This window comes from Kwoniella bestiolae, chromosome 1 (genome assembly GCF_000512585.2).
Source record: "Kwoniella bestiolae CBS 10118 chromosome 1, complete sequence".
Classification (NCBI taxonomy): Eukaryota; Fungi; Basidiomycota; class Tremellomycetes; order Tremellales; family Cryptococcaceae; genus Kwoniella; species Kwoniella bestiolae.
In genome coordinates, this window is record NC_089241.1 from 4,227,553 (window position 1) to 4,246,876 (window position 19,324).

At 46.5% G+C, this 19,324-nt stretch overlaps 9 protein-coding genes across 9 annotated transcripts; 7 read left to right on the plus strand and 2 right to left on the minus strand.

Moving 5' to 3' along the window:
• Window positions 1-157: 157 nt before the first annotated feature.
• I302_101585 (uncharacterized protein) lies at window positions 158-2,281 on the plus strand (the record flags this gene model as incomplete). Its single annotated transcript, XM_019186970.1, has 8 exons — window positions 158-393; window positions 497-584; window positions 649-885; window positions 1,000-1,113; window positions 1,207-1,332; window positions 1,463-1,551; window positions 1,716-1,908; window positions 2,066-2,281. The coding sequence occupies 8 exons, from the start codon at window positions 158-160 to the stop codon at window positions 2,279-2,281; spliced, it is 1,299 nt and encodes a 432-aa protein (XP_019049848.1).
• A 290-nt stretch (window positions 2,282-2,571) lies between these two features.
• I302_101586 (uncharacterized protein) lies at window positions 2,572-4,164 on the minus strand (the record flags this gene model as incomplete). The annotated part of the gene is made up of 6 exons (XM_019186971.1): window positions 2,572-2,754; window positions 2,814-2,884; window positions 2,988-3,190; window positions 3,299-3,708; window positions 3,829-3,937; window positions 4,001-4,164. 6 exons carry the CDS (start codon window positions 4,162-4,164, stop codon window positions 2,572-2,574), a joined length of 1,140 nt encoding a protein of 379 aa, XP_019049849.1.
• A 547-nt stretch (window positions 4,165-4,711) lies between these two features.
• I302_101587 (glycine-tRNA ligase) lies at window positions 4,712-8,101 on the plus strand (the record flags this gene model as incomplete). Its single annotated transcript, XM_019186972.1, has 13 exons — window positions 4,712-4,859; window positions 5,000-5,162; window positions 5,354-5,588; window positions 5,785-5,930; window positions 6,031-6,180; window positions 6,258-6,423; window positions 6,502-6,633; window positions 6,717-7,000; window positions 7,143-7,231; window positions 7,310-7,419; window positions 7,513-7,606; window positions 7,691-7,813; window positions 7,929-8,101. 13 exons carry the CDS (start codon window positions 4,712-4,714, stop codon window positions 8,099-8,101), a joined length of 2,013 nt encoding a protein of 670 aa, XP_019049850.1.
• Window positions 8,102-9,247: 1,146 nt separating this feature from the next.
• I302_101588 (uncharacterized protein) lies at window positions 9,248-9,988 on the plus strand (the record flags this gene model as incomplete). Its single annotated transcript, XM_019186973.1, has 1 exon — window positions 9,248-9,988. One exon carries the CDS (start codon window positions 9,248-9,250, stop codon window positions 9,986-9,988), a length of 741 nt encoding a protein of 246 aa, XP_019049851.1.
• A 737-nt stretch (window positions 9,989-10,725) lies between these two features.
• On the plus strand, window positions 10,726-12,524 carry I302_101589 (uncharacterized protein; the record flags this gene model as incomplete). Its single annotated transcript, XM_019186974.1, has 6 exons — window positions 10,726-10,791; window positions 10,912-11,164; window positions 11,517-11,673; window positions 11,881-11,949; window positions 12,025-12,224; window positions 12,298-12,524. The coding sequence occupies 6 exons, from the start codon at window positions 10,726-10,728 to the stop codon at window positions 12,522-12,524; spliced, it is 972 nt and encodes a 323-aa protein (XP_019049852.1).
• Window positions 12,525-13,313: 789 nt separating this feature from the next.
• Window positions 13,314-13,703, plus strand: I302_101590 (uncharacterized protein; the record flags this gene model as incomplete). Its single annotated transcript, XM_019186975.1, has 2 exons — window positions 13,314-13,339; window positions 13,412-13,703. The coding sequence occupies 2 exons, from the start codon at window positions 13,314-13,316 to the stop codon at window positions 13,701-13,703; spliced, it is 318 nt and encodes a 105-aa protein (XP_019049853.1).
• Window positions 13,704-14,075: 372 nt separating this feature from the next.
• Window positions 14,076-15,455, plus strand: I302_101591 (uncharacterized protein; the record flags this gene model as incomplete). The annotated part of the gene is made up of 2 exons (XM_019186976.1): window positions 14,076-14,273; window positions 14,328-15,455. The coding sequence occupies 2 exons, from the start codon at window positions 14,076-14,078 to the stop codon at window positions 15,453-15,455; spliced, it is 1,326 nt and encodes a 441-aa protein (XP_019049854.1).
• Window positions 15,456-16,408: 953 nt separating this feature from the next.
• I302_101592 (uncharacterized protein) lies at window positions 16,409-17,371 on the plus strand (the record flags this gene model as incomplete). The annotated part of the gene is made up of 1 exon (XM_019186977.1): window positions 16,409-17,371. The coding sequence occupies one exon, from the start codon at window positions 16,409-16,411 to the stop codon at window positions 17,369-17,371; it is 963 nt and encodes a 320-aa protein (XP_019049855.1).
• A 180-nt stretch (window positions 17,372-17,551) lies between these two features.
• On the minus strand, window positions 17,552-18,968 carry I302_101593 (uncharacterized protein; the record flags this gene model as incomplete). Its single annotated transcript, XM_019186978.1, has 7 exons — window positions 17,552-17,799; window positions 17,870-17,929; window positions 17,972-18,106; window positions 18,162-18,192; window positions 18,261-18,362; window positions 18,416-18,511; window positions 18,570-18,968. 7 exons carry the CDS (start codon window positions 18,966-18,968, stop codon window positions 17,552-17,554), a joined length of 1,071 nt encoding a protein of 356 aa, XP_019049856.1.
• Between the last annotated feature and the right edge of the window lie 356 nt (window positions 18,969-19,324).

Below are 19,324 nucleotides of genomic sequence, written 5' to 3' on the forward strand. Positions count from 1 at the left end.
GACCGAGATCGATAACATCCATCACATCCAAAAGATACTTATCTATGAAAACACAACATAAATACATACATATGGATCAGTAGCATCGCATGACTTGATGTAGACTCCCCTCCTCCCCTATCCTCCCCTTTGCAGCGAGCGATAACAACAAGGCAAGATGACCATCACCACCCAATCAACCTCAACCTCGCCTCTTTCCAAAGCACTATCAAAAGCCCGACAGTCCTACGCAGAAAAGAACCCCAGCTCCCTCAAGGCATACGAACAAGCGACCAAATCCCTTCCTGGAGGTGGGACCAGATCGTCCATCTTCATTCACCCGTTTCCCTTGTTCATCGAACGTGGAGAAGGGACTGAGATAGTCGATGTGGATGGGCATGTGTATTTGGATTTGTGAGTTAGTTTGTGCACCTTGCTTAGATTGCTCAATCGATATAGAGAGGAACTCAAACATTGATGAGATGCTGGACTCTGTTGGTATATTTTGATCGTATAGTGTATCCGACTTTACCAGTGGGATATACGGCAAGACCAACCCCGTTCTGAAAAAGGCTATAATACAGGGCTTGGATAATGGCCTGCAGGTGGGTTATGGTCCTCCTACTGTATCACTTGATAAGCTAACTCCCCTCTGATCCATAACCAAAGCTAGGAGCCCACACCCCAACCGAGTCGTCCCTCTCATCCGCTCTCTGCGACCGATTCCCCTCGATGGACTTGCTGCGCTTCACCAACTCCGGGACTGAAGCTAATATCCTAGCCATATCGACTGGACTGCATTGTACGAGGAGAGAGAAGGTCGTACTGTTTCAAGGGGGGTATCATGGAAGTGTGTTATCGCATTTTGGCGAGGAGGGTGGTGGGGGGGATTTGAAAGTACCTTATGTGAGTGCAGCTTCGATTCATCATATGGGATCAGTATATAAATAATCATGGTATCGCTTCAAAAGATGGTAAAGACTGAGGGCTGAAGGCACAAAGGGTTGTCGTAATCATTAGGATTTCATCGTCTGTCCATACAATGATATACCCGGAACTCGAGACATAGTGCAGAAATGGAACGACGAGGTAGGAGTGATAATTGTCGAACCTATGATAGGAGCTGGTGGATGTGTGAGTATCTGTCTTGTCTTACATCCACATCGTACTAGTAAACCAGGAGCGCCGAAAGTGACTAACACCGATACTGATACTGATGCTTCGTAGATCCCTGGCGACCCGCAATTCCTCCAATTCCTCCGAGATTTGTCTACCCAGATAGGCGCAGTATTGATTTTTGATGAGGTTCAGACTGCTAGACTTGGTACCGGGGGAAGACAGAAGATCTTGGGGGTTAGTTGAGCGTTTCTCACCCTAGCTAACTTATACGAAAGCAAATCATGCACTTCTCGCTCTTCCTGTTCTTCGAGTCGTGGTTGTAAAGTGGAGTGTTGATGCTGATGCTGATGTTGGATGATAACAGATAACCCCAGATATGACCACGCTAGGGAAATTCTTCGGAGGGGGATTTGCGTTTGGGGCTTTTGGAGGTAAAGAGGAGATTATGAGTTTGTGAGTTACCTTGCATTCATATTACTACAACTCGGCTTGGTTTTTTCTCTCCCCAGTATACATGCAAGGCTTGATCTGCCAACTGGAGACCAGGAAGTAATAGTAAAATGGGAAAATGCGCGTCGTTGTTGATCCATGACTGACCTAATCTCCCTTGTTGATAGGTTCGACGCCCGACAACCCAACTCCATATCTCACGGAGGGACGTTCAACAACTCCCCTCTGACTATGATAGCTGGTTTGACGGCTGTGCAACATATCTTGACTGAGGATAATCTGAATAAGCTCAATAAGATGGGAGATGGGCTGAGGGAGGAGTTGAATAGTGTTTTTCAGGAAGAGGAATTACCATTCAATGTGAGTTGAGTTATTCGGTTCCGTATACTGATCATCCACTCGAATGTCCCCTCTTGAGATTATCAATACCACTTGCATACAATACGCGATCAATTTAACGTCCATCAGGCAATCACGAGGCTTTGAAGCTGACTTGATGAACTTATCGATACGATAGATTACAGGTCTAGGATCGATCAATCAGATCCACTACACCCCCACTACCGAAAAACGACAAGGCCTAGATCTATTGTTCTTCTATCTTTTAGATAGAGGATACTGGATAGCTCAGAGGGGACTTATATCGCTTAATTTCGCTATGACACAGGAGGATGTGAGGGGGTTTGAAATTGCTGTGGTTGAGGCTGCGAGGGAGGTTGGGAGTGTTATGTGATGCTGAGATTGTGAAGAGCATACGAAATCTTCAGAGGTAGATTAAACAGATCAGATACTAGACTATTGGAAGACACGAACCAGATCTTGTTGGAACAGAGAATGAATATGAGAGGTTTTACTTTTGGGAACAGCGTTGGGTTTGGTTGTATTTTGGATGATGCATAGAATTTGATGAATTATACAACATTTGATATTATGCAGATTATACCTCAAGTCGAAAGATCCCTTTTTTTCGACATTGAAGTGACTCTGATCTTGGCTTGACGTCCTACGCTACACCAAGATATCCTATACACTCTCCATCCTAACGCCTTCTTCCCCACCATCCGGGTTAACGGGCGTATCCTGCTTTACATCCGAGAGATCATTCTGACTGCTTCCCTTGATGTCGTCTTTTATCGAGGTGCCGTTTGTCGTTGTGGAGGTGAACCGCCTTTTGTAAGGTTCCTTCGTACCTTCTTCGGGTTCAGCCTAAAATTCACCAAATGGGCTCGTTAGGCACCGTATTCTTGCATTCGTAACAAACTCACCACGATGTACCTCTTCAATCCCTCATCTATCAACCCTTCATGCATGTATCTCATGAAACCGTCCAGACAAGCTATACCCCATAACCGGAAAGGTGATCAGCGGTGTGTACAACTTCACTTCGAAGAACGTATAGAGAGACTCATTGGGTCGTGCATACATAGTATGAGACTCACATTTGACCAAGTCCAGATCATCTCCTCTGACTTCTTGCGTATCTTGATCTAATATCAGATCCAAGCCGAATCTCTCGCTCAACTCCGAAGCGTTCCATAGTCCTTCCGATAGGGGTATTTGATCTGCGATGGAGATGACGATGGTGAAGATTATGAATGAGATGATTTGGACCGGGTAGAGGATTGAGAGTGGTGAGCAGGATCTGGAAAGGCATCATTTAGCTGTGTGTGTTGGATTTGCGGTGTAGCGTGTAGAGTATAGGATGGGCAGCACGGTATGGATGACTGGACGAGTGTGACTGTGAACTCACGACTCAGATAACAACGTCCAGCTAAATTCCGTTATGACACTTTCTGTCAACTTCTCCTTCCCCTTCCCAGTCCCATTTACCATCCCATTCGCACCACTAGAGCTCGAGCTCAATGTCACTTTGCCTATGACCTCATCTAACCCTTTGATCGATCTCAGTAATTTTGTGTACGGCTGTTCCACACCCATATCGAAACATAGCGCTTCCAGCACGACCTCCTCCGTAGCTAGGATGGACTTCTCCCATGTCCTGTACTCGCGGGGAGGTTGTTCGTGCGGATTGATATCGGGATACCAACCCTTGGTACCCTGCTGTTCGAATTTCGCTATACACACGTTCACTATGTGTCGGAGCTTCAGAGGTTCCTCTTCGATTTTGGTAGCTAGGAAGAGGATCGTGGGGGCTATCAACTAAGGAATGTGTAGTGTTAGTTCTGAATTTAGGACGGATCTCATTGTAACATCATATTAGATTAGATTGTCGGACAGGGGATCCTGAAGAAGAGGATGTACAAGAGATGACTGACTGACCTTCTCTGGGAAATCCTTGAATGACCTCCTCATGTAAAAGCGATGTATTAACGTCGCTCCTACTATCATACTTCCTCTTAATCTCGGAACTTCTGCGTCATCTCCGTTACTACACCAAGGCAAGCAGGTATAAGCTTCCCTTATACAGCACATGTGTTGATTGCAAGCTCACATTATAGCGTTGGCCCTCAGAGCCAGACTCCTCATATATTCAATAATCACTTTCCTCCTCTTCAACTCGGTTTGCAGATCTATACCGTCATCTAGTGATGGGGTGTTATTCAGTGCTGAATGGGTGAATAGCCATTGTTTCTCGACTGGCCGGAACGATCTCATGGGTTTAACGTCGGTTGGATTCAACAAGAGAGCAAGAAGAGGATTCGCAGATTATTTTTATGGTATGATATCTCACTTGAGAGTTTTTTTCAGACGTCAAGTAACCTTTTGCTCGAGTTCATCTTTCTCGGTTGAATGAGATGATGTTGACCGGGATCAAGCAAGGAAGAAAGCGGACATGTCCGCCTTGATAAGAGAGAGATATGAATAGCACAAATAAGTGATAAGCCATGAGCATAAGCCATGAGCATGAGCATGAGCATGAGCATGAGCCCAAGATATTTCCAGGTACTCTTTATTTAATCCACGTCATAACAGTTTTCCCGTTCACAACCACAAGCGAGTCATCAAAGTCAATTCAACTTTCAACATTCTCAACATTCTCAACATTCTCAACATTCTCAACATTCTCAGAGCAATTCCTCTTTACTCCACCACATCAAAAGCATAGATATCTATGCGTCAAGGCCTAATCCCATACCTAAGACGCCTGATACCAACCACTACTCTGGAATCCAGAAACCTATCCTTTCAACAACAAATCAAAATGGTAACCCAATCAGCCGCATCGACTTCCCACCCTTCCGAGCTCGCTCAACCTGTCAACAAGACCGCTCACGAGTTTGACAAGACCACGTTGGATGCGCTGTTGGCGAGGAGGTTCTTCTTTGCTCCTGCTTTTGAGATTTACGGGGGTGAGTGTGGTTCTGGTCTTGCTGTACTTGTCGTGGAGTGAAGAATGTACGATGCCTGTCCTTTGGATTTGACTGGACTGGGTAGAGACGGTGTAGTGAATGGACCAGACATATACTGATACCCTCTGTGTCACACTCAGGTGTCGCCGGTCTATACGACTATGGACCTACTGGTTCAGCCTTGCAGGCTAACGTGCTCGATGCGTGGAGAAAACATTATATCATTGAGGAAGATATGTTGGAGTTGGATACTACCATTATGACTTTGTCAGAGGTGCTCAAGACTTCTGGACATGTTGATAAGTGAGTGAATCGGCTCTCATGTCTTGAGTGCATCACTCTTCCAATCAACTCATTGCAAAACCTGACTGAATCTCGTTCTCACCAACCTTTCCTGATCAACCATATCATCCAACCTCTACTTGTTCTCATCCTTCCCATACTACCCTATCATATTACGCTGAACCTTCTCTCCACCCGACCACACCCACCAGATTCGCCGACTGGATGGTCAAAGACGTCCAAACCGGCGAGATCTTCCGAGCCGACCACCTCGTCGAGGCAGTCATCGAAGCTAGGTTGAAGGGTGACAAGGAAGCCAGAGGAGTGAAGGAGGAACCTGTAGTAGAGGAGGACGACAAGAAGAAGAAGAAAAAGAAGAACGTCAAATCTGTGGCTATCAAGTTGGAGGATGGGGTCGTGGCTGAGTACGAGAGTTTGTTGGCTCAGGTGGGTCTTAGCTTTCTCTGGATGTGGATTATGCAGGAGTCGAGTACGCGAGAATGGGATGATGGATGCGTGGAGGACGACTCACTCGTTGAGCGAGCACGGATGAGAATGAGTGGAGCAATTACTTGTGGAATCGAACTCGACGTATGACGGAAGAGGGAGGATGGACAGGACTGATACTGTTCGCCCTTCCTAGATCGACAACTACACTGGTCCAGAGCTCGGTGAACTTGTCCGAAAGCACAATATCCGAAATCCTGCTACCGGCAATGAGCTCTCTGAACCTGTAGAGTTCAACTTGATGTTTGAAAGTAACATTGGTCCCACCGGTCAGATTAAGGGGTGAGTGTGGCCTTCTCCTGCAATTCCTTAACTCGGAGCTTCCCGTTACGATCACCTTCATCTTATGTGATATACTAATTATCTTCTTTCATGGTGTTAGTTACCTCCGACCCGAAACCGCCCAAGGTCATTTCGTCAACTTTGCTCGACTTTTAGAATTCAACAACGGTAAAGTCCCCTTCGCATCTGCTCAAATCGGTAGATCATTCCGAAATGAAATTGCCCCAAGACAAGGTCTACTCCGAGTCAGGTCAGTTGGCTTGTCATTATCGATCCACCTGTGATCTTCTAAAAACGCAGTCAATTGATAACTTGCGCGCACTGTAGAGAATTCACCATGGCTGAAATTGAACATTACGTCGATCCCCTCGATAAACGACACGCAAGGTTCAACGAAGTAAAAGATGTCAAATTGACTTTGTTACCCAAAGATGTCCAAAGTGAAGGTAGGACAGAGACTACCCAGATGACCGTTGGAGATGCTGTTGCTCAGGTGAGAACAGTTCCCTTTTGTAACTCAGCTCGCCGATCGAATGGGATCGTGCTGATGGCGATTTCTCTTTTCTAACAGAAAATCGTCGATAACGAAACGCTCGGTTATTTCCTTGGTCGAACACAATTGTTCTTGGAGAAAATCGGTATTGATCCTACGAGAACGAGATGTAGACAACATATGGCTAATGAGATGGCCCATTATGCTGCTGTGAGTGACACCTTTTGCTATTCCCATTTTTTTTTCCTTCGAAAGCAGAGAACGAAGCTGACATCTTGATCCCATCCACTTAGGACTGCTGGGACTTTGAGATCCAATCTTCATACGGCTGGATAGAATGTGTAGGCTGTGCCGATAGATCAGCCTACGATCTGACTGTCCACTCGGTCCGAACCAAACAGCCCTTGAGAGTTCAACAGAAATTAGACCAACCTAGAAAAGTCGAGAAATTAGATGTCCATTTCGATGCCAAGAAATTCGGTATGACTTTCAAGAAGGATGCTACGATGATTAAGGAGACGCTGTTGGGTTTGGAGAAGGATAAGTTGCAATGCATCAAGGATGAGTTGGTTAATGGGTAGGTGTTCTATGCCTTTTTTGATCTCCGATTTGACCTGTGTCTGCTCATACGTCGCAACACCTTGGGTGTTTCGGATCATCATGTGCACTTGCACGAAATGAAGCACGAGATTTTATGCTGATTCTGATCCTGCGCATAGCACATCATCCGTCAAATGTGCCGATGGCAAATCATACGATATCACATCTGATCTCGTCAAGATCGAACCTATCACCGTCACCGAGTACAGTGAGTCGAGTTGCCCTGACTCTTTCAGCTCAGTAGAAGTCGTCGTGCATCAGGGCAAACTGATGATATCATCTACAGTGCGAGAATTCACCCCCAACGTCATTGAGCCTTCATTCGGTATTGGTCGAATCTTGTATTCTCTGCTTGAACACTCTTACTGGGCCAGAGAACAAGACAAGGCACGAGGTGTGAGTGGAAAACATTACAGCTTTCATGGACCAATAGACGCGTACGGCGTGATTGTCCCTTGAAGCTGACGATGTATTGTTGATGAAACACAGGTCCTCTCCCTCCCTTCCGTCGTCGCTCCTATCAAATGTCTTATCGTTACTATCTCCCAAGATGCTGAGCTGAGAGCTAAGATCCATGAGATCTGTGAGTTTGGGTTTTCCTCCATGCTTTACTGTTTTGCCAATGTTGAGACTACGGTGTACTGATTGACTCCCACCCCGTGAATAGCCCGAAAGATGAGAAGAATCGGTATTGCCTCTCGAGTGGACGATTCGTCCGCATCGATCGGTAAGAAGTATGCTAGGAATGATGAGTTGGGTACGCCTTTCGGATGTACCGTTGATTTCGCTAGTGAGTTCGAGTTCACGGCTATCCGTATACATCTATATTATCCATATGCGAGATATCGTTACTCTATCATCCATCTGAGACAAGTGACATGTGCTAACCATATCCTCATCATCAGCCCTCCAAAAAGGCACCATCACCTTACGAGAACGAGATTCCACCTCTCAGTTGATTGGTCAAGTGGACGATGTCATCAGTGTAGTAGACCAATTGGTGAAAGGTACTATTGACTGGCAAGGTGCTTCGGCGAAATTGGAGGTATACAGTGGTGTGCAAGATGTCGAGGAATAGAGGGGGTGGATATATATCTAGTAGATCAAGGTAGTTGGACGGTGCATATATTGCTTATACTGCGGTTCAGATGCAAGTTGGTTGCAGTATACTCTGACTTGCCTGCCAAGAAAGGCCGTAAGCGATATGGACCCAAGCGTCAGATAGACTGTATTGAGCAGAATGATGAACTGGAATACCGTTAAAGTTTCTCGATGTGAAATCCAAAACTCGACTCAAGATCCGCGGCCGAGATCAACAGGCTCCGACTTGAATGGTCGACTGACCGCCCAGCGGCTCATTCGACTCCATTCCATATTCCATGGCCTGCATGCCACTCCTTGCATTCAAATCGGTACGAAATACATTCCCACCGATGTGATACTCGTAGTATGAGTAAAAGGACATTCGACATTCTCATCAAGTTTTACGTGACTTGCTCAGGTGACAAGTGAATTGATACGATTCGGAATTCTCCGATGAGATGCCAAGTACAATGTATGACTCGCTCGTTGTACGCTAAAACATGTTTAGCTCGATATTCTTCACTCGCTTGTTTGCCCATTGCCATCAACACATGCCCTTGGTTAATCTGTTTGTATACGTACTACACCTCATCCCCGCTGGATGAACATACACATCGTAAGTCATTTCAATTCCCATTCCAATCAAGCGCCGAGGAATCGGCCGATGGGCGATAGTACAAGGTGAGTGAGACTGTACTAACCATCCAATTTACACTACTTCTACTACTACTGATATTTCTGTCTAGGGTTATTGACCGAGTCGACCCAAGCTGGTGAGTCAATCGAGAGTGGAGATTTCATTGCGGACTTTGGAATACAGGTAATTACTAGTTTCTCTGCTCATACAACAGCCGTCAGCGTCATACGAGAGGAAGAGAATCTCAAATGAGTGAATGAAGACTTCAAGGGTCATGGGATGATCGGATGAAGTGGTAAGCACCTCGTTCTGATGATAGGTATATCTGATAAGATATATAAAGAGTTCTCTGTCACTCGATGGACTGGCCAAGTTGACGCAACAGTTCATATCCTTCTTTCCATTTGAACGCCCTCAGTCGTTCTGATTTGCCATCGCTCTGTAAGATACAAACCTGAATACACACCTCCGGTTCATTCCTACCAAGCCGAACCCCACTCCACAATGCGACTATCCACCTTCCTACCCACCCTCTTCATGATCTCATGGGGTACCCTCATCTCCGCTCAAAACATCCACAACACCACTGCCATCGCGGGTTTCCTGAACTGCCTCGGTGATTCAGTCAACAACTATAAATTCAATATCGAGGATGGGGAGATCCTGGTCATGCCTGCGGATAATCGATCCCCGAACTGTACGACTCGAGATAACCTCTTGTTGAATTGTATAATGCGTTACCACAATTATCTGAATATTGTATTGTACGGAAGTACCTATAGCGATGATACCGTTACGACCAGTTTCGTGGGATCTGAACTCTCCGATAGATTGGCGGGTCACGGAGTATCGACCGTCCCCAACAGACGAAGAAGTACCGGTGGGTTTCCGAACTCGTACTCGCACATCAAAAGCAAACTCAGGAGACAAGCCGTGAATGGATATTACCAATCCTACCCCGCTACCGATGACTCGTGCGAAGATAACGACCAACAATCCCATTTCGCCGGCGAATGCCCCTCTTACCAAACGAAATATACGAGCATCGAATTCTACAATCCCGAACCTCAGGCGGTGCTCACGGCGTACGTGTGGCCCCATCACGATTGTCAGAAGGGGAACGAAAAGGGGTATGTGGCCTCTCCGTTCGGTTACACCAGTTGTCCAAAGAGGGATACATACTCTTGGAAAGGTTCTTTCACCAACGCCGCTTCTCCATGGCCTTGTATTGGATCTTTGTGCTAAACGAAAGACCCTTTTCAACCACCTCCTCTTCTCATTCTTACGTATCTTCACTGTCTTTACTGGATTTAGCTGATAAGTATATCTTTCTTTTTTGTCATCTTCTACAGCCTACCACCTGATTAGTCCGATTTCCTGATCTTCTCCATCCTTCGCGACCTTAATCACCAATCACTATCATCCATCTTGATTTTAGCCTCAAACTTGACTGGCTGTCCTCTTTGAAATAGAACCAAGTCCAAGTTACTTGCTTTCAACTCTATAGGCTCTACCTATATTTTGCCAGAAGGTACAATATGTATTCAGTCATGAGTGACATTTATCATATGCATTGCCTGGTTCTAATATTCCTGCCGGTGTACACGAGTTTGACGACATCTTGCCTGTGATGATTGCTACTGTAATTATGATTACGATTTATCGTGAATGGGTTTTTGTGTTTCAGTGTTTGTAATAGTGAAGTCGGCCATTAGAAAAGGGTTGCACATGTTTTGTAATGAGCTGTCACTGGCACGTGGCGTCTGGGCTGTGGTGCCACATTGAAATAGCTCCGTGTTATTCCGAGTGTATATTGGATAATTCCGCATTGATGATTGGCAGATTGAGATGGTTTGCGGTTTAACCAGTGAGTTTGCACCCATTCGTGGCTTAGAGCTCATAATCGCATATTGTCAATACATCTCATAATCCTTCTCCACCCTCACTCTCTTATACCCTCACTCATCACCACCCATCCCACCATGATCTCCTCAGCTTTCCCAAGGCTCGTGAGCAGAGCAGGAGCAAGAGTACAGCCTTTGAGCAAGGTGAGTTTATGTTGTCTGTTTTTCATTCTTACCGCTACTTCACTCTTCCCCTCCTCTCCTTGATCTCGAGCTCTCATACCTCACCATGCCAACACTAATCTTACAATCCACATACAACAGGCCCGATTCTCAACCCAATCATCCTCCCAATCCACCCCTCTCTTCGCCACCAAAACCGCCGTAGCCTCCTCAACATTATTAGCAGCAGGTTCTTTAGCATGGTACAACCACTTGTACGGCGTTGGATCCCTTCTACCAGAGGCTTCAGCAAACACTGCCGGGGAGAACGGTATGCACCCTACCAAGTTGCCTTTTGAACATTACGGACCATTTGAGACTTTCAACCATGCTTCGATTAGACGAGGATACCAAGGTGAGTCGATGAGTGTTCAAAGGGTATAAATGTTGGGGGGAAATTGGAGGAGGATCATCTAGAGCGGCGTGGTTGGTCGTCGATCGAACAGGCTGGATGTGGTCGAATCACATATGGCATGAGGATAAGAACGAAGACGTTTATAGAGAAGATCGGATGGGCGGTAGATCTGGATCTAGATCTAGGTGGAAGATGAGATTTTGCCTTAGGGGAGGGGTAGAGGGATACATCAGGAAGATCGAAGATGATCTCATGTCTTGTCGGATGGATTCGAGATATGAGATACTAGGAATCGTAGCCGATCAACTATCCCATGATGTGCAGTGCTGATCCCCTGCTCCCCACCTCACAGTCTACCGAGAAGTCTGTTCAGCCTGTCACTCGCTCGATCGAATCGCATGGAGAAACTTGGTCGGTGTGTCGCACACTGTAGATGAGGCCAAGGCTATGGCCGAGGAGGTCGAGTACACCGATGGTCCCAATGACGAGGGAGAGATGTTCCAACGACCGTGAGTGTCTTCTCGTGCTTTTGGGGGAGATCGGCTGGGTTGTGAGGATGTTCTGGGTTGTTATGATGAGCAGGGAGAGGATGGGCGAACCAGCGTTTCAGTCGAGAGGCAAGCGATCTAGCGTATCATGTTGCTGTTGTAGCCGAATCGACGTTTTGGGGAAAGTGCAAGGAACCGAAGCTGACTTTATGAATCTGATTCTCCCAGAGGTAAACTCGCCGATTACATGCCCGCTCCTTACCCCAACGAAGAGGCTGCCCGAGCCGGTAACGGAGGGTGAGTGGATCGATCATTAACCCTTAGTTAATCGATGCAATTGACTAATGTTTACTTTTTTTTACCCCAATGCAGTGGTCTTCCCCCTGATCTTTCCCTCATCGTGAAAGCCAGACACGGTGCCGCCGACTACATCTACTCCCTTCTTACCGGATACTGCGACCCCCCCGCTGGTGTCAAGCTCGCCGATGGTATGAACTACAACCCTTACTTCCCAGGTGGTGGTATTGCCATGGCTAGGGTGTTGTTCGATGGTTTGGTAGAATACGAGGATGGTGGGTCAACCATTCCCTTCCAATGATATTGTAAACTACCGCTTATATACTGATGATGTTCGCTCGCTCACAGGAACCCCCGCCACAACCTCTCAAATGGCCAAGGACGTGACGGTATTCCTTAACTGGGCCGCCGAACCAGAACACGACCAAAGGAAGAAGATGGGTCTGCAAGCTCTGATCATCCTTTCCACCATGACCGCCATCTCAGTATACGTCAAGCGATTCAAGTGGACATATCTCAAAAACAGGAAGATCGTGTACGACCCACCCAAGCCTGCTAGACATGGTCCTCTTTAAGCGGTTCGTTGTTAGGATAGGAACAGGATATTTTAGGTCGGTCAGGTTGTTAGTGTTCGATCTGGAGGTGATAGAACCGTGGATGGGACTGTTACCTTGCATGCAAAAAAACTTCATTCTCTCGGATATTGACTTAAAACATATGAGTGATAAGCTTGATATGATATCTTGAATATCTACTGCTTTTGGCTCGACTGTATAAACGAAGTACAGTGCGTGACAGTAAAACCAATCACAAATCTTGACAATGATTTGAATACTACATGACGACGACTGGTATATTACATCCAGTAGATTGATAATCGTTCAAACCCTTCAAGTGGTGAAAGTCGTTTCCATCCTAAGCTATTGCTTGACCTGACCCCTATCGTCTCCCGAATCTCCTTTCGTAGTTGCCAAATCCAACATCTCGCTTCTGGCTTTACTCAGTGACGGTCAAGGCGTGTTGACATTTTCTTCCTCCAATTGTTGACATTGCTCTGGCGATCTCGTGGATTGGGGGTATATACACAAACAGTCGTGCAGCTCTTCCTTGGCGCCTGATCCCCCGTACAATCCAACACAATTACAAATTCGTCTAAACCTCCTTGTGGCCCAATCTGCTTCACTGCTTCACCTGAAACTTTCGTCCTTCCTTCCGCTCGCACGGAGACCGCCGCCTTCCCTCTTTGACGCGTATGAAAAACACAACTTGGCCTAATTCAGATTTCATGTTACATCACTAGCGAATCTCATCTTGATTCCTCTTCCTCCTGTACTATGAGTGAGACAGAGCAAGACAAGATCAAGATGCATACACGGTCGACAGATCATGTGTGAGTTACCCACCTTCTGCTGACTTGCGGTGGATCTCTGCTGAAATGCTTTTGCTCGCGACCACCTGTCAGAATCAAACAGGAACCAGGTTCACCTGACCCCGGTCCTTCCTCTTTTCCAGCTGAAGATGTCCCTGCTATACCGTTAACACCTACACAAGCTTCCAGCTCTACCTCCGCCCAGAATGGGGTTCCTCCTCCGAACATCGCGCTGGATACCAGCGACTCGGCTGCTTCTGCTGCACGTGCGCTGCCCACCAGTCCAGGTTCGAATACCGTTCTCAACCGGAAATTTGTAGATGCTGTCATCAAGCTGACACATCCAGAGACTGTTTCTCGCCCGGGCATGTCCATCCCTTTTTAAAGGGAGTGTTTGCGGTGCTCCGAGCTGAACATACCGGTCTGTGCGTACCTGTGCACAGTGCGGACGACGGACTCGGGCTCCTTTACACCGCCATTTTTAGCTTGACTACCGGTAACGTAGTGTGCAATTCTATCAATATATATATACGACTGTCGTTTCATCTGGCTGTCTTCCATTTCATTTTGATCATCCTGAGAAAGAATTTTCCATACTCTACTCTGTTCGTCGTGCTGCCTCATATCCTCTTCCGTGGCAAAAATCAAGCTTGAAATTTGAAGAAGGTGAGCTCAGACTGTCGAGCCAAAAGTTCGGTCCTCGTGAAAATTGATCGTGCGGATGTGCTCACCCTTGACTGCAACTTTGCACTTCAGCATGAACGGAGTGGCCGTCGCTTCCTCCATCTGGTCCTGCGACTATGTTCGACGGCTCATCTTATCGTTCCTCCCCAAATCAGTCCTGGCTAAAGCGATGGTATTATCAAAGGCAACTTTCGCTGAGGTTGTGGACTGTCTGTACAAGGAGATAACAACGCTCAATTACGATCGAATGACTAGTACTTGCTACTCCATTGTACGTGAGATTCTTTTCCGAATGCCTCTTTACGACTGAATCGCCCTCTCATAGCCCAGGCTGCGTCGTTACACCTCTGCTATCCGACTGATCGAAAGATATGGAAATAAAGCCATAGGCAGTTGGGCTCTCAAGTCATTCTCACAATTCCCGAACCTACGTGCAGTCCGACAACCCCCATTCACACTGGAATCCATCACACCACCTTCATCCGATCCTCACCCTTACCTTGACCACGGTCAGTCTAAACTTATTGTACACTGTCAATACATCGAGCGATCGCCCAAGAGCGATAATGACCCGATCGAGTACATCGGAAAGGCTGTGGATATGCCGGAAGAATGGGAACATGTCATTTTCAAAATCAACTCCACTAGAGTGATTCAAAAGGGTCGCGGGAAGTGCTATACCCCGCCTGAATTTGAAGCTGTTTTCGGGCCGTGGAAGAATAAAGAAGACATCGAGATAACGATCCCGGATGTACATTTCCAGATAGAATGTCCTTGTGACTGGTTGAATGAGATCTTGGTGAAAATGCGCAGAGGTGGAATAAAAAATAAAGGGTTTAGGAAGTTATCGTTGTTATATCCCTCTGCCTCAACATGGGAAAAGAATATCGATATGATCGACATCATTTACAATGCGAGCTGTCTCACCGAGGAACTATCATTCACTTTGAGGTCGAAACATGGATCAAAATCCAAAGAAGAGACAAACATACCCAGATTGATGACTATCCAAGACTTCTTCAAGTCGTTTGCCTCTCGGATCAATCCACCTCCTTGCGAAGAAAGGGTGAAACTCAGACGCCTCACTGTGGTGCTATCGATCGATCGTTTCACCATCCCTGCTCTATCCAACCTCGACGCCGTGGAGAATCTTCCGCAATTGCCTCAAAGCTTCAATCTCGAATCTTTATCAATCCTTATGAAAGTCGACAGTGACGAAACCGACCTTGTGATACGTTGCGCATCCATCATGCCTAGAATCGCCCAGGAGCTGGTCAAAATCGGGGGGACGAGTTGTCGATACTCTTTGAGGTATAAAAAGTTCCCGGACCAGAAATTTGTCGTTGATATTTGCAAGGATGAATTACAAATGGAGCTCAACAAGGTATCTGGGATGATGGAGAAATGTAGTTCGATTGGGTGGAGACGTCTTTCAGCCGAGGAGAGAATTTGATATTGTATCTTGATGATTTGTTTGCAGATGGAATCGAGAGAATTGATGAGACCTCAATTTCAAGAACGTACAATTGGTTGAAACCTTCTTTCGGCCCCATCAAGAATGTAGAGGTAGGTCTGCTTTCGAATACTGTGCTGCCATATAGTCTGTTCTTTGTACCGATCATGACAACGTATAATTGGGAATATTCATATGTATAGTCGAATAGATCCGTGTCTGCGCACGGACGCCCTTTTGAACGGGATCAAAAAATTGAGAGTCGGATTCAACGCGTTGGTAAAATCAGTCACCATAAAAAAAATCCAATTCATCTCTTGTGATGCGATCAGCTAAATACTATTACCTCGAACATGTTATAAAAAGCAAGACATGAGTACAAAGCCTAGGAGGATAGGGAATTGGAAGTCTTGACTGATATCAACTGAGCCGCACTCCTCACCACCTTTTCAGATTTACGACCACACACACACCTCTTCGAGCTCTCAATTCATGAACAGGATGAACATTTCTGGCATACCTCCCCCTGGCTCCCCATCCTCCGTCAGAATGACAGCTGCTGCTCAAGTATGGTAAATCCCCCACTTGCGAAATGGCATCATCAATTGTCTACCATGCACAGATCTGTCCCGTCTTCTGCTCGTGTACAAGGAGATCTTTGCACATGTAGCTAGATTGCTGTATAGATCAATGGAGTATGATCGTTTTGGGAAGGTCGAAACGGCGTGCAAAAGTGTGGTGAGTAAAGAATCTGTTACCCGACCTCGTCTCCCTCTTGTCTTTGACCGAGGGTCCTGTCTGAAGTTACATCGCGAATAGGATCGACTCCGTTATTATGCCAACCTGATCCACCACATTGACTTGAAAAGATCCGACGACCTCATCCTTGATCAAAAGCTCTTAGATTCTTCCCATCGCTTCGGTCCCCTCAATAAGACGACGAGCATCTCATCATGCAGACACCAGACCACAAAGACCCATTAGATTCCTCCCCAACCAAGATGCTCCTTTGGGAGAAGTACGACGATACCATGGACATAGCCTGCGGTACACCTTACACCAGAGATTTAGAGGCTTGCAAGATACCTATCGCTCAAGAGTGGGAACTGCAGAGGTGTGTCGAATACGCAATTATCTACGCAACGGATGACGACGAGCCTGAGAACGCGAGGTGGATCAATGGATTTTACAGATGCTGGATTGAGGGGCAGGGCATATTCGGTTGCCCGATTGATGAATTAGACCTGTGCTGTATCATGCGATCTGGGAGGCTTCTGAGAGAGATAATGCAGATATCTCGCAAAGATAGTAAGGATATACGGATGCCTTGCAGATTACGTTTAGCGATACTGGAGGAAAATAATAAATTGGTGCCTCTGCTCGTGGCCTTTTCAGAATTATTAGAGGAACTGGACATGTATTATCTCGAAGACAACGATTCAAGCATTCAAACCTCTCGAACAACGACGACAATAGATTCATTCTTTTCAAGATCGTTAGATTGGTCATTCGGAGAAAAGATGAAGAGGCTGAATGTCATGCTGAAAGTTGACAATTTCTTTGGGCATACTGGACAATCGCTCAACGATTCGATCCTGCAACATCACCGCCAACAAATAGTTGTAAACCTGGAAAGATTCACCATTACCTTAGATTTCCATCAGAGGCCTTCGAATAAACGATCGCTTGAAGGTGTCGCACAAGGACTTCCGGTAGTTTCTCGCATCGCGGAAGGGATGATAGCTATCGGCGGGACGGACTGTGTGTATGCTCTGGAGGCTACAGGCACAGAGGACGATGAGAAAGCCAGTGAGCTCCTGACTACACAACTCAGAACGAATATAATGGGTGTATGGAGAGCCAGGCGAGTGGGCTGGAAACGCCTTAAACCGGACGGGAGATCAGATGGACAGTGAGCATAGAATATTATATGATATTTTGCACATATCCTTTCAGTATACCGCCGATATCTAATCCGAGCATCGATACTTCGAGCGCACAATCTACATGCCATGTAACAATGCGATATTGATGTCCATTCACTCAGAACTCAACATCAATTCTGAGCGTCCCTCTCATCGTGAACATATGTCATTCTAGTAACCTCTGGCAAAATGAACTTTGTTATAAACATCTTTACCAGCGGCGATTCTTTCAGCATTAGCCAAAAAGATATCGGCGGCAATCCCTAGCTCATTCTCGGTATCGCCGGACAAGTGTGGAGTGATGAGCAGCTTGGGGTGAGACCATAGGAAGTGATTGTCGGGCAATGGCTCAGGATCCGTGACATCAATAGCAGCTCCAAGAAGCGCGCCAGGAACGTCGAGAGCTTTTTGCAGTTCCTCTAGAGAGTGCCAAAGTGGGTCAGCTGGACGTCGAGTCTTTAGTGTCCGAGACAGTGGCTTTTCACGTACCAGAAGAGATGAGGTTTCCTCGACCGACATTGATGAAAACGGCTCCCTTGGGAAGAAGTGCTAGAATTTGTCAGCGACATTCAAGATATCGTGGCAACTCACATAACTTCTGGCTGTCGAGGAAGTAAGCGGTTGCGTCGGTCCTGGGGAGACTGCAAACCAGTACATCTGACTGCTTCAAAAACTCTTCTAAAGACTTGGAATTTTTGGTAGAGTAGTAGCGCGACGGGATAGAGCCTGCGAGAAGAAACATTCAGCAAGCAATGGGACGAATGATGAACAGATGACTTACCATCTGCGTCACCTGTCCCAGGAATGATGTACTGAAAGTTGAGTCTCACTGAGTGAGCTTGATATTCTTCTAGCCGTTGAAGAGTTACGATACACTTACAGTCGCCTGGGGTGTCGCCTTGCCAGACGTGTTGGCAGCAATCAGTTTCATACCAAAAGATTGGAGCAGTCTCGCCGTTTCACGTCCAAGAGCACCATATCCCTGAGTCCTATCAGCGCATGAAGGAGAGCTAATAGGCATTTGATTACACTCACCAAGAAGCCAACGGTCTTGCCTTTAGTCATCCTATTATAGTAGACCTCACCACCACTTTCATCTACTTCTTGCGCCGAATGCCATCGTTTCGTCGACTAAGGAGACAATTGTCAGTCTTGAAGCTATCGGAACAGAGAACGGATTCGCACTGACTCGTCCCACGGCAATTTGTCGTGGGATTTGACTACATATGTTGATCATCTGTGCGATGACATAGTTTGGAATGGATAGGACGTGCAGACCACTAGCAGTAGATAGCGTGGCGTTCCCGGGTGAGGTCGCGTAAGCTTGCATCTGTTGCGTAGCTAACGCCTTTTCAGCACCTGCGCTGACGAGCTGAATGTGCTTGAGAGCTGGCAGATCTTTGATTGATGGTATGCTTGCTGGCAAGCCAGAGTTTGGAGTAAGCCAGAGTTGTATTTCCGGGATTGCAGAGGCATCGATATTTCCGTCGGGATGATAATGAACCTTTTTGAATCGGCGTTGCAGTTCGTCGACACTGGCGGGAGGGATTTCCACGGTGACGGCAACGGTGAAATCGAGTTTACTCATAGTGCAAAGTGTATGATGGATAATCAGCTGAAGATCGCAATGATATCGAGTTGACTGGAAAGATTGCGGCTTAATGATCTATGTCTCTATCGTTGTGGAGCTGCAATGCATCATATACTGGTTGAGGGATGACCCGAGTCAAAAATATGGCTCAGATCTGGCGGGCTGCGTCAATTTCGCGCTGCAACCAAAGCCTTCTTGACGCCGCCCGTATACTCTGCTGATTCCAACATCATTCGGACCGACGTGCGAATTAGTCGCCGCGATACATACTTACCTACATCACTTCGGGATTCTCTCGAAGCTCCCATGACCAAAGCATGACCTCGCCCAGTACATGGAGGAGGCTGATTATG